The sequence below is a fragment of the Channa argus genome, chromosome 20, assembly GCF_033026475.1.
Source record: "Channa argus isolate prfri chromosome 20, Channa argus male v1.0, whole genome shotgun sequence".
In the NCBI taxonomy this organism is placed as follows: Eukaryota; Metazoa; Chordata; class Actinopteri; order Anabantiformes; family Channidae; genus Channa; species Channa argus.
In genome coordinates this window covers 20,545,011-20,559,014 of record NC_090216.1, presented here as the reverse complement: position 1 = coordinate 20,559,014, position 14,004 = coordinate 20,545,011, and the positions used below count along the sequence as shown (strand labels likewise).

The following is a 14,004-nucleotide window of genomic DNA, read 5'->3' as shown; positions in this document are numbered from 1 at the left end:
TGTAGCAACTCTAAGGACAACAATAACAACAACTGCAATAATAATATTTGTATAGCAAACTATAGTGCAGCTACATTTACTTTCTGTTAAACTGGAAAAAAATATTATATATACAGAAAAAATGTGACTAAAAATTTAAATACAAAAATATTTAAAATTTAATATGTTCCTTATTATCAACAATAAACATCATAAAGGTAGGTCTTAACCTTTTATCAGGCAAGGAACCATATATGGTAACTTCCACAGTTTTAAAAACATCACCCCCACATCTCCCAAACTGCTTCATTTTTTAGGTTTGTGTTTAAAAGTTTTATTTTTGGTATACTTTTTGGAACACTTATTTGCTTACAATTTTTACACAAGGTTTGAAATTATCCTCACTATTTTTTTATTTTTATTTTTTGTAACAGGCAGGTACTTATTGCAGTTCTTTTTGCCCTTTAGCGTGTGCCTGATATTTTGACACTAGTGTCATAAGTTTGGTAAGACAAATGTCTGACTTTGTAAAAAAATGTTTCTTCATTTTTATGTGTATTTTTTACAATAATTGATACACATATTATTAGATTTTTTTTTTACCCAAGATGGGAAAGGAACCATATATGGTAACTTCTTTGAACGTTTTTTAAAAAATTTAAAGAAAAAATTTCCTTTTTTATCCACCAAAAACATTCCGGGATTTAAATTTAAAATTTCCAAAAAATTCCATAAGTGCCTTATAAAGGGTTAAGATAAAATACTTTTACAGATAGTTAAACTTATTTTTGGTATTTCATTTTTACGCTGTTCTGCAGTTTTGGTGTGATGGTCTTGTCCACAACTACAGCATGTGGGGTTTCCATCGATCTGCATTTTGCAGAGTGCTATGGTTCATATATGCTGGTATTTTTTGAATAAGTAATGATTAACCCTTATAAATAAATCCCACATTTTTATGAGTGTCATTTTACATATGATCCATAAAGGTACAGATTTGCTGCTTTAGTCAGCCAAAAAGTCTGTAGATAAGCTCAGGCTGCAGTTATTGAAAGGGTAGACAGATGGAACAAGAGTTAACTAATTTGAACCTATGAGAAAGCATAAAAATTTTTAGTAAATGTCAATGTTGAGACTAAAATATATTATATATCATAATTGTTTGGAGAAACTAAGCAACAATGTCACTGTTCCCTTCCTGAAATTAACCAGGGCAATACAAAGACTGACTGCAACTGTGGTGCAGGAAGGTAGAGCGCTTGTCCACCAATCTCACATGTTGAAGTGTCCTTGAGAAAGACACTGAACCCCAACTTAGTTACTCCCAGTGAGTGTTGGCCAGCTGCATAGCAGCTCCTACATCTGTGTGTGTGATTGTAAGTGTGAATGGGTGAAAAGGAAGCAGTGTTTTGAGTGCCAATAGGTAGAAAAGCACTATGTCAGTGCAGACCATTTAGCATTTACAATCAGATTTCCATATTGAAATCAATAAGTAAGACAAGTTAATGAGAGTAAGGTTGAAAGTAAGTTATTTTATCCGATGTACTTTGCTCAGCATTTAAGAATTTTAACCATAGCTACTAAATGGTATGTATTACATTGCACATCTTATGCAAAACATTGCAAACACATTTGCACATACTAGCAAATAAATGCTACACTAGGTTATGGATAGAAAAAAGTTTTACATATGTTGGTGATCTTCTTAACCATATTGTCACCTCTTTTTTAATCCGTACCACCCCTGCTGCTATCTTCAAAACTATTAAGTCCTTAATGGCATTGTCATCGAGGAAAGCCAGGTCTTTGAAGCTTGGATCCAGCACTAAGTCATAGTGGAGGTCTTGGAGATATGTATATCGACCTTCAAAGTCCTGCCTGAATCGCTCATCTGGCTTGGAATGCCTCTGCAGTGTGACTTGGATTAGAGCAATCATTAAGATGTTATTTTTTTTTTATTACTGGGTAATGTGGTTGCCACTTTCAAAGAGGACATCAATTTGATGACCTCTAGGATCAGTGTCACACCATCCTCTGTCAGCCACTAACCATGGCTTCTCTGCTCTTTATTTTCTTTGACAGCAGAATGTTCAGCACATCAGACTGCTGGTCTCTGAAATGCTCCAGCATTTCAAGTACCATTTCACCTATGTCAAAACCATTCTTGTGGTTAGGCAGGTTTACCAGGGCCTGCTTTTCACAATAAACTTCAGTTGCTTTTAGGCTTTTGTTAAAAAAGTGACTAATTTCCTCACCTTTGACACAAGTTCCAAAAACCTTTATTTGTTGAGCACTTTAAAACGACTAGGTTTACCAAGGTACTGTACACATTAAAAGATAAAATGAACAGAAATACAAAACAGCACAAAAAAGTATACAATAAAACCAATAAAACAGATAACAATAAATAACGGACAGATAAAATAATGTCAACAACTCACATTGTTTCAAAGGCCAGTGAAAACAGGTGGGTTTTAAGAAGGGATTTAAATACAGGCAAGGATGAGGCCTGTCTAATGTACAAGGGCAGCTTGTCTCGCTTGTCTCCAAAGCTCGGCCCCCTCAGAGAGGTAGAGCAGGGCAGCATTATTTAGCCATTTTTAACTAGAAGAAGTTTAAAGTGGATCCTAAAGTGCACAGGCAGCCAGTGAAGTGTGAATAAAATAAAAGAACTATGCTCATATTTTGAGTGAGGCGGCTGTAGCTCAGGCAGTTTTCCATGGACCACAGGGTCAGTGGTTTGACCCCGGCTATATGTCAAAGTGTCTCTGGGCAAGACACTGAACCCCCAACGGCCCATTCTCATTTCCTGCTGTGCAGTGCCGGTCCAATCCCGATAGAAATTGAGGAGGGTTGCGTGGAAGAATCTAAATTTACCAACGTATTGGATCTGTCTTTCAAGCTTCAGATCAGTATCCATCTTTAACCTCAGGTTAATAATTTGGGATTTGCCGTACTCAGCCCAGGGACCCAAGTCTATAGGGGTAATCCTTCTAGATGTATTAGTATTAGTATTCCTAACACCCTCACCTCAGTCTTTGAAGAGTTAAAATGTAAGAAGTTAACAGCCGTCCAGGCCTTAATATCCTTAATTTTCGGAGATTGGCCTAAAATTAGGAAGAACATATGGATCTAGGTTTCTCGATAAGAGGTTGAACTACAGCATGTTAATTTTTGGGGACCACCCCAGACGTAAAACTACCATTAAGAGAACTGACACGAGAACCAATGGCCCTAATGTAAGAAAGCATCTTTGAAAAGTCACAAGGGGAACCTGAAGGCATCAAATGAGCAACAATTTCCTGAACCTGAAACAAATTAACAGGCTCATACTGATGAAAGACAGCAGAACATAAGGGGGACTGATGAGTCAAAGCCAGGAGGTGGGATTTGGGCCCTTGCCATAAAGAGCTTACTAAAAATTAAGAAAGTTTTCACAAGTTTCATGAGAGCACTTTAAACTGACAATCTGAGTAGCATTAGGAACTTTGTCACTAGACCGTGGGCGACCGTGGCCCAGGAAGGTAGCGCAGTCGTATTGGACAGACTGTATTGGATGCCTTGGCTCCACTTAAAACCAGTCAGCCTAAAGTTAAATCTGTACCCTGGCTGAATGCTGAGAGGCTTGAGTGCCGCACAGCTAAATACAGGTGGAAGAAGGATAAACTGCAAGTGTCCTTTTAAATGTTGAAAGAATGTTGGCGTCTTTATTAGTCCACAGTAAAAGATATTAAAAGGAAACACTTTGCTAATATGATTATTTCTGACCATCACAAACTCTGTGTGTTGTTTAAGTAAATGGTAAAAATGGTCTCACACTGCTTCTAATTCATCCATTCGCACTCACAATCACACACCGATGGGGAGCTGCTATGCAGCTGGCCAACACTCACCGGGAGAAACTAAGTTGTGGTTCAATGTCTTGCTCAAAGACACTTCGACATGTGACCGGAGGAGCCAACAACCACCTTCCTCCGCCACAGGAGTTTAGTTGCTCCCAGAGACATTTCCATCATGTTGTAGCTTTTCAGTGCGTTTCATCCTTTCGTTGTGCTGTGGCTTTTTGCAGCATGTTTCCTAATGCTGCGCCTGGGTTGTCAAATTGATTACGTAGTTTTTTTTATTAGCTTGTGTTTTGTCTATTTGCATGTGTTTTCTTGATATGCAGTGACATAAGCTCTTAGGGCCACTGTAATCTTTTACAACTGTATTATAAAAATACAAGTATGTATAGTAATCAATGGAATTCCACTATTGTCTCTTACACAGTGCAACAAAAAATGCATTATAACAAGATCTATCATAATGATTATTTTGATAAAAAGTATAAACAAACACCTTAGATGCACATCTAAGGTGCTTTTGCTTAAATATACATTTTATACCACAAACTACTTTTATAAATATATGAATGGGGGGTGTTTAATGTAACGTTATATATAAGACATAAAAAATACTAATTGAAGTTTTAGGAACCAAGACCTTTAGATTCCAAATTTCTGAATGTAGTAATTTTTGGCATATTTAACTAAGGAAAACTCAAAGTGATGTATGGACTTGTCCAACTCTTTATTTGTAGTTTTTGGTGAACACCGGCGTTTGTGTGTAAGGTCACTCTGTTTCAGGAAGAGTCCCTTATGAGTTTTTCTTGCTAAAATCAAACTCTGTTGACACCTTAAAAATGAATTAAAATCAAGCTTTTTTGTATAAGTCAAGATGAAGCAAATATTTATGGTTGTGACACTGTGTCATCTCTCTATGCTGCTACAGCAGCAAAAGCATAAAACTTTTTTTTATTTCAGCATTTTAATCTTTCTTTCATTGGAAGAAAATGCAATTTGTCTAATCGATACAAAGGGCTGGTCCATCACTAAATAATTTGTTACAAATGTGTTGCAGCTGTATAGCATCATATACAGAGATGATGCAATGTCAACATTTAACAACAATTCCTGTGAAGTGTCCAATAAGTGCAACTTTTGACATACACTCTGAACACCTCACACATACTGAGCTGTCTCGCACATATGAGAGCTATGTGGTGTTAAGTTTTTAAAGTAAATTGCAAGAACAAAGGACAAAGGCCTACTCACAACAAATGGTGAAGATTCTTTAAAGGGAAACGTCACCAATATTCAACTTGCTCCCCATGGCTTTAGTTTAGGGTGTAAATACACAATAATGCTTTTAATCTCCTATCTGACTTTCCTATATGTAAATAGTTCTCTGTCTGAAAAATACCTCCAGACAACATCGCCTGGAGGAGTTTTACATCATTAGGAGTTCAGATAATATCGTCTGTGGGAGCTCTGGAAAAGCAGGTTGGCCATGAGTACCACCTCCATAGTGTGAGCAACAAGATGACATAAGCTGAACTGAAGTTTCCTCCAAATTCTGTCATGTGAAGCCTTTTTACAGCCAGCCAAAGAGAGATATTTAATATAGGGAAGTCAGAGAGAAGTTTAAAAGCATTATTCTACTCCCTAAACTAAAGCCATGTGGTGCAAGTAAAAAATTGGTGAAGTTGCCCTTTAATAGCATGTCTGCTGATGATTTATTAGTGTTCCTTATATGAACAGTATTAAACACACACATACATAAACACAAACATTCATTCAGTTGTGTTACTGTAAATTAACATATTTGTAGAATTCCTGAAAACTGCTCGATTTTCTCACTTTATTTTAAAGGGATCCACAATGGAAATGCATTTATCTTCCAGACACTTATACTAAAGTATTTTCAGATATTTCTTCTGCTGAGTTCCTCTGATAATAGTTTGGAATTATCTATTTTTATTCTTATGCTCTCCTTCACCCACTCACCCACACACACACACACACACACACACACACACAAACACACATATGCACACACACATGAATTGGGACTTTGATCAGTTTAAAGCCTGAGCCATGAAGCTTTTTGGCAAAGCGTCTGGAAGCTCATCTTCATGTTGCCTTGGAAACGTATGAAGTAAATGTTTGATATTAATCCTCGGAGGACCTGTAATGTATGTGTGTTTGTGCTGTGCTGTGTGTGTGTGTGTGTGTGTGTGTGTGTGTGTGTTAGAAAGGGAGAGAGAGCTGTGTACATTTGCTTGGTTACATTAATGCTGTTATGTGAGTATAATATTTTCAGTTTAGGTTGCATTTTTGATTTTCTGTGTGTGGATATAGAAATAATTTTCAAATGACATTAGTTTAATTGCACTTGCATCCAATTTTATCATTCTACCATAGGCAAAGATAGACAGAACCCAAAAATATAACATGAGCTTGGTGGGGGTTACATTTGCTGGACCTTAACCTTGTGTTACTGACTATACACTAAGATCAAATAAACCAATACACTGATTTAGGGTGTTATTGTTCAGTATCTATAAGAAGTATTCATCTCCTTTTTACCTTTTATTAATTTAAAACACTAAATGATGGTCAATTTGATTTGGCGGTTTTTTACACAGAAAAAGAACATCAAAGTGAAAACATACAGATAAACACAGAAGCCCTCTACATACCACCTATTTAAGGCAGCAAGAGACTCGGACCCAAGCAAAGTTGTCATGGATTGTGTACAACAAACAGTATAAATGATTATTGTCAGATTTGGGTTTATTTGACTAATCTTTCTTCGTCTTCATCATCGTCTTTGTCTTCTTTCAGCAATTAGACATCACTCTATGCTGGAGGACAAACTGAAATGCAAGGAACTTTTACGATATATGCTGTACAATGCCGCTCGATTGATTTACAACATAGAGAGATTAGGATCTGTGTGATTTTCTAATAAAATAGTGAGTAGGTGAAGTACTGGATAGGTGAAAACTCTCTCACACACACAACACAGCACAGAAGACTGGTAGTGTGTGTGTGTCTGTGTGTGTGTGTGGGGGGGGCTGGCTCTGGCTCATCTGCATGGCGGTTGTTGCAGTCAGCCAAGGTCACATCACACTTTATAGCCGGCTCTCTGTCAGAAATCAAATTTTAAATGGGTGAAATGAACCTTGAAAACACATTCTGAACAGGCTATGAGGAATTTCAACCATGTTCTCAGGTAGCAGAGAAAAACATGTCCATCTTGTAGTAAACAACACTAACTGACTTAGCCTATTACCAATACTACACTATGGGGATGGTAGTATATATACATGTCTATAAGTGTGTTACTGCAAATGCCTTGGTCATCTCAGGGAGGAAGAGGTCACAGCTCGATCAGAGACAGCCGACATAGACTTAATTTTAGCATAAAAGAGCAGTATGGCATAACAACTTTTCAGTTTGAAAAAGAAAAATGAAAAAAAGCTCAACTGCGTGTGTTTTGCGGACTATAGTCATTCATTGTGCTAACTGCACATTGGCATGCACACACTAAAATGGTCAATGATCTGCACTATGTAGCGCTTTTCTACCTATTGGCACTCAAAATGCTTTACACTGTTTCTCATTCACACACACTATTTTGGGAGCTGCTATGCAGCTGGCCAACTAATTTGGGCTACTTTGTCTTGCTCAAAGACACTTTGACATGTGACCTGAAGAGCTGGGGATCGAACTAACAACTGTAGGATTGGTGAGCAATCATTCTACATCCTGCACCACAGTCACTACTCAGCGATACAAACCATAAACAAAACAGTTAGACTACCACAGAAGGATGCTCAGTCTCTCAAAGAGCCCAGCAAGACCTTCAGTACAACGCGACATCAATATCAACTTGGGATCGTAAGTAATTGTCCACTCAAAGCCTGACAGCACATCAATTTTTTCACCAGCGAATAAGGACATGTCACTGCCTCCATCAGGTTTAAAACTCTGACTTTTTGCCCAGAGAGTGGCCAACTCAACAGCAGATTCTGACCTGAGGTTCCTGATCCAGGTATACAATCTCTCCTACCCACTGCGCTCTTCAGCAAAACTCAGCTCAGTGGGCCTGCAATGGTGGAATAAGATATAATTTATTATTTATATTTTAAAAAGTTGAAGACAGAATTCTTCTGCAACTTCCTTTGCACTTAAACTATAAAGAAAAAATCCTATTTAGTCTTTCTTGGACTCACAGGACTGCACTGTTTTCTCCTTTACTAAGAGTTTTTTCTTGCTTTGACCCCACTAGAAGCTTTTGATAAAGGCATCTGCCAAATCACTAAATGTAAAATGTGAGTTTTAAAAATTAAAAACATCACAAGCACCTTTACAATGTAGTTTGAGGAATGTTTTCTGATTTGCCCTTACTCTGAATAGAATTTGGTTAGGTTTATGCACAAAACTCTTTGGTTACAGTTACAGGGAACAAAAGATAATGGAACCGATAAGACAGGACATGTATTGAGTTAAAAACTGCAAGGACATCGGTTCAATACACAGCTGTAGTAGCACCCATTAGCATGACCATCCCTCCATCTATTAGTCATACTCACTTATGAGAGAATGCAGTATAGAAGTGCAGCACTACCTGCACAGTCTATCACATTCAAGCTCACATTCACACCTCCAGGCAATTTAGACTCACTAATTAATAACCTGGATGTTATTGGACTTAGTGAGGAAACTGAAGCAGCTGGCGGAAACCCACACACTGTAGGCTCATGCAATGTCCACAAAGTTTCAAAGCCCCCTACTGGGACAAATTTAACCACTGTAACACGACCAAACTATAGTTAATTTTATAAATATCTTAAAAACAAACAAACAAACAAACAAAAAATGAGAGGATTGTGGTGTATGATTGTGGTTCTGTGTCCAATTCTCTCAGTCTGCTGATTTGGGACAGAGTTGAACAGTGGGCTGGTTTGACAATATAGAGTTGAGGAAGAGCAGTACTGGCAGATGCCAGAGTGCCCTTCAGTGTAGTGACCTGTCTCATGGAACACAGATGGCTCTGAAAAACTAGTCAGCATGTTGGATCTACATTACTGCCACTTTTTCCTGACCTGCACTATCAAGAGTAGATAAAAAATACAATATATGCCCCTGTCCCTTTACTAATGACTGCCTGTTATTCATAGTATGTACGTGGGCTGTATCTATCTGATTGCAAATGACATCGGACTTTGAATTATTAAAATTAAAAACTTCATATGGGTTGTTTTGGAAGAGACTATTATCGTTTATCTTCTAGTTTCGAGGACCAGTGTCAAATACAGATCTGAACGAAGAGCAAATTAAATAACCCTGGGAATATGAACTTTAAATATAAAGCTCAGGGTAAATATTTCTTTTAGTAAAATGGAGGTACTATACATGAGTTTTGTTACATCTTAAAATTGTTGCAAATTGTAACATAAACATTGCCTTGCCATAAAATGTGAAAAAGTAAAACTTTACATGGCAGGATTTATGAGAACTGTTCACAGTTTTGTGTGAGAGATACAAACACCTCTCTCTCAAAGACAACAGTGAACAGATGGATCTATATTACTGAGCCATCATCTGTGTTTTCACAAGCACTCGCTCTCTTTCAGCAAATTGCATGAGCCAGTGTAATAGCTTCAGTAATAACAAAGTACATACACCGATCATGGCATCAGAACATCTGTCAACTTGTTCAGCAAATTAACAAGTGTTAAACATCGGAATAGAGAAGCTGGCCTAACATTGACAGACGCCTGTCCTCCAAACGTATAAAGCGATGTATGAGAGCAAAGGAAAAGTAACATACATTAGAGCCAAATCACTTGTTAGTAATGACACTTTGTACCCCTCCATAGAGATGTCCACTTTCTGGAATAAAATAAACCACAATTCAATATCAAAATACTATTAATGACTTCAGATGCACAAACTTCTGTATAGATTCACATCTAAAATGTCAAAATGATACAGACACATTCTATTTGCCAGATCTCTAAAGCTGAACACAATCCAGGTTCTGTAAATAAATCTAATATGCACAAGCCCCATTTCTGTTTGAAATATACTTGTGCCTGCTTCAGTATTCAGTGGGCCGACGAAGTGCAGTTTTACTGTGCTTCGTAATACTATACAAATGATTTATCATACATGTGTATCTGTGAACCATCATATTAAAATGGGGCGGCAGTGGCTCAATTGGTAGAGTGGTTACCTACCGACAATAGGGTCAGAGGCTCGCGCCACGCTCCTCCTGACCACATCCCAAAGTGTCCCTGGGCAAGATGCTGAACCCCAACAGAACATCCCCATCCCAAGCAATGCAGTGTTGGTCCCAAGCCCAGTAGAAACTTGGGAGGGTGGCGTCTGGAAAGGCGTAAAAAAAAACTGTGCCAAATCAACATGCAGATGAATGATGGCAACCCTGAACTCACAGGATAACCGAAAGGGGGGAAAAAAATTAAAATAAAGAATAAACAGGTAACAGACGGTGCACGAGGTAGAGCGGCCGTCCACCAATCCCTAAGTTGTTGGTTCAGTCCCAGGCTCCTCCGGTCACATGTTTAAGTGTCCTTGAGCAAGACACTAAACGGCAACTTACACCCCATCAGTGTTTGTGTGTGTGATTGTGAGTGTGAATGGGTGTATAAGAAGCAGTGTAAAGTGCTTTGAGTGCAATAGGTAGAAATGTGGCGCTATATAAGTTCCATTTACCATTTAACAGATGTACTGTACTTCATAGTTTAGGATGGAACTGATACTGAAATAAAGGCTCAAAAATGAAAAAAAATGAAAACTCCATCACTGAAACACTTAAATCTATATATGCCTGTTTTATCCAAATGTGACACAATGTTATGTAGATTTAAAAAAATATGAGTAACACTGAGTACAGTATCTCATATTTAATGTCCTCATCATTTGACCTGCAGCAGCCTTTAAGCAGCCTGTGTGTATCACTGTTTTTACACATACCAGTTTGCATAAGGGAAATACGGTATATGGTGGGTCTTTGTGTTTAACATCTGGCTCCACATGTATGAATCTCCAAATCAGTTTTCATTGTGGGTTTCTTACACCAAAGATGGCAGTTATACCTATTGAATAGAGCATCCGGTAACAATCTGCGTGATACGCCTGATGGTGGGACCCTGTCTGACTCATGACTGAGATAAAGTTCTATCTCAATGAATGAACAAACAATGAACAAACAAGCGTATGAGCGTCTGCCCTCGAGCCCTGACTGTGCTGGTCTGCCAGGCAGCGCAGGAATACTGTGTGTGTGTGTTCATCCTGCTTCAGTGGCGTTGTTTCGGTCTCACCCTCCCTCACATCGCCCCAAACCATCTGTCAAGTATATGACCAGACAGAAACACATACACATCTGGCCGAAACTCATCTTTTCCACATCCCTTCATCCAGCTTCTCATTCCTCACACACTGGGTGATCAAATAGTTAGAAGGCCATGGCCGCTTAGCAAACTATTGATCTGTGGATGATGTACTGTCTGTGTGTTAAGTGTCTCATGCTCTTTCTGTCTCTGCTCTGTGACTGACAGAACGACAAATAGACTCAGACACACGTATCCCATATATCCCAAATATATATTACATAAGAGAAGTGGGGGTCATGCATCGCTCACTAAAATAATAAACAATTATATATAATTAGTTTTCCTGGTAAATTGCACTGAATAGAAAAAAATATTACTAATTTGGAGGTTTGAAGCCCTGTTCGCTACCATTGGAAAATGGTAGCGAACATCTGACATCTGTAATAAGCAAACAAGGAAAATTACATTGACAGCTGCTTGCTTAAAAGTGTCTTGTAGAGATATTTACATTAGACAGCTGTTGTTATACAGAATTATTATTTATTATTTTAATATTTCAAAATCATTCCAGTGATTCCAAATCAATACAGATTAACCTGCTGCCCTAACGCTCCACTAAGGTTGTAACCTAGCTACAGGAACTTGCTCCCATTATCGACAGGAGCATTAAGGCCAGGTGACGGTAGCACCGATGGAAAAAAAATAAATGTGTATTGTACTTGTCTTCTTTAAATGACCATTCGCAGCTTGTCCAATTTTTTTTTCATCTCAGCACTGCTTACCTGTCCACTACAATGATTCCAGGGCCTCAACACAACTAAAGAAAATGTATGCAAACAAACAAAACACAAGCAATAAAAGAACAACAACAAAAAAAAAAAAAAATCATCTGACAACATTTAGGAAAGAAAATCTATCAATTATTTAATCGGGCACAATATCAAATACAAAAACACATTGCATATATAAAAATACAATCCCATACACAAATCCCGATGCATATACAAAAAACCCAGCCTATTTGGCGAGAGATATCCTGCAAATAGAGATCACAATCCCAAACAGAATTGTGCTCCAAATCAACAAAAGCCAATAAAATGTAGGAAAGTGCTGCAAACGCAGAAAACACAAGCAAACATAAAGGAAATACAAATACAACAGATTAGCATGGAAATGTTTCCAGGTAATAAATACTAAACAAATGACTAGAAATATACTTGGATCATGCCATAACAAGGTTTAACTAATTAGAAAGATGTTACATGGACATGCTCAATTCAACATGGCAACAACAAAGATGCCCCAGCCATGTCCATCCATTTGTAGTCCTCCCTGGACAATTATCATGTAGACTGCAGAAATAGGGATTCAGTGAGTTTTCTAAAGCCGCAGTGTATTGAACTCTCAGGGCCACCATACAGTAGAGACACACATGATAACTAGGCTACATGAGCCATTCAAAACAACCCATGTGAGAAAAAGTATCTGGACAAAGGTGTCCATTAACCTTTGGCCATATAATCTTATATTGCAGATAAAAAAACAGCCACAAATAAAGAAACTTTCACAGAAATAAAGAAGGGAAAGATTGTAAAAGTGGTTAAAACATTGTGGGGAATGCTGTGTTTATTCACAGTGGCACCTCCTTCTCCACCACCTCTTCCTCCTCCTCCTTCTGCTCATCCCCCCTGCTACACACACAGACACACACACACACACACAAACATGCACACACAAAGCCATCCATAATTTATGCTAGCTGTAGGCAGACACTGGCAGGCTGGACATTATAGCGCAGCTGGATGTGCATGGAGGAAGGCAGAGGCGAGATGGTAGAGCAGGTACTTCTGAGCACACACACACACACACACACACACACACACTTTATTCCTCCATGTCTCTCTCTCTTCCTCTCTCTCTCCCTCTCTCACTCTCCTTATTGTCACTTCCACACTCGCTCTCTTGGTCCACATTGTTTTGCTGTGACTGCAGAAGGCAGCATGCTGCGAGCTCCTTTTGCGGGTACAGTGTACGTGTGTTTATATTAATGCAGTATGTGGGCTTGCCGGTCTGCCTGCTTGGTTTATATGCGTGTTAGTGCATGTGTGTCTCTTTCTTTCTACCTACCATTTTTTCTCTTCATCCATGGTCGAAGCTAGCAGCAGTCGATGACTTTACGCATAGAGAGAGAGAGAATAAGAAAGAGAGGAGTAGAGTGAGAGGAAAACTAGAAACTCTGTAAGGTTGGTTGTTTAGCAGAAGGAAGAAGGAATTCTGTCCTAATGTGCACTGTATGTATGTTAAGTAGTATGTCCACTGTAAAATGGAGAACAAAATATTCCAAAGGTTCACCTAAAGCTTCCTGCTGGTGTCGTTATCCATTTGTTTTCCTCCTAACCTGAACCTGAACCGAAGCTCAGGGAACTATATTCATTCAGAAAGACTTTGACACAAAACTGAGACAAATCACTTACAACGAACCTACAAACAACTGCCAGGACCTGATTTGTGTTTGTGTGTATGTGTGTGTGTGTGTGTGTGTGTGTGTGTGTGTGTATGGCAGTTCCTTTCCTAATAATAGTCATTATTCTAACCTTAACATTATTATCAGTGAAGTGTAACAAAACACCTTTAATTGTACCCCAATGTTCATTGTTTTATCTGACATTTTTCTTATTTTTATTGTTTTTCTTTTCTTTCCAAATTAAATCACATAGGTTTTATAATTGACTGCTAATTGAGAGTTTTAGTTTGGGCTTAAAACAGCCACAGTGATTAATGTCCCCGAAAATCATTTGATGCCAAAATGTCCTGCAAAACAGGACAGCACAGTGATGGAG

General features: G+C 38.3%; 1 protein-coding gene across 28 annotated transcripts in view; it reads left to right on the top strand.

Moving 5' to 3' along the window:
- rbfox1 (RNA binding fox-1 homolog 1) overlaps positions 1-14,004 on the top strand; it is a 334,608-nt gene that overhangs the window by 265,344 nt on the left and 55,260 nt on the right. For 2 of the 28 annotated variants that reach the window (XM_067488473.1, XM_067488483.1), the window contains exon 1: positions 12,877-13,005. The exons of 24 other annotated variants lie outside the window; for them this stretch is intronic. In XM_067488473.1, the coding sequence (XP_067344574.1) occupies positions 12,967-13,005 (39 nt within the window). In that variant the 5' untranslated portion in view covers positions 12,877-12,966. Of the gene's footprint in view, positions 1-12,876; positions 13,006-13,124; positions 13,194-14,004 lie in introns of those variants that run through there. 2 more of the 28 variants (XM_067488485.1, XM_067488486.1) reach the window with 2 other exon arrangements.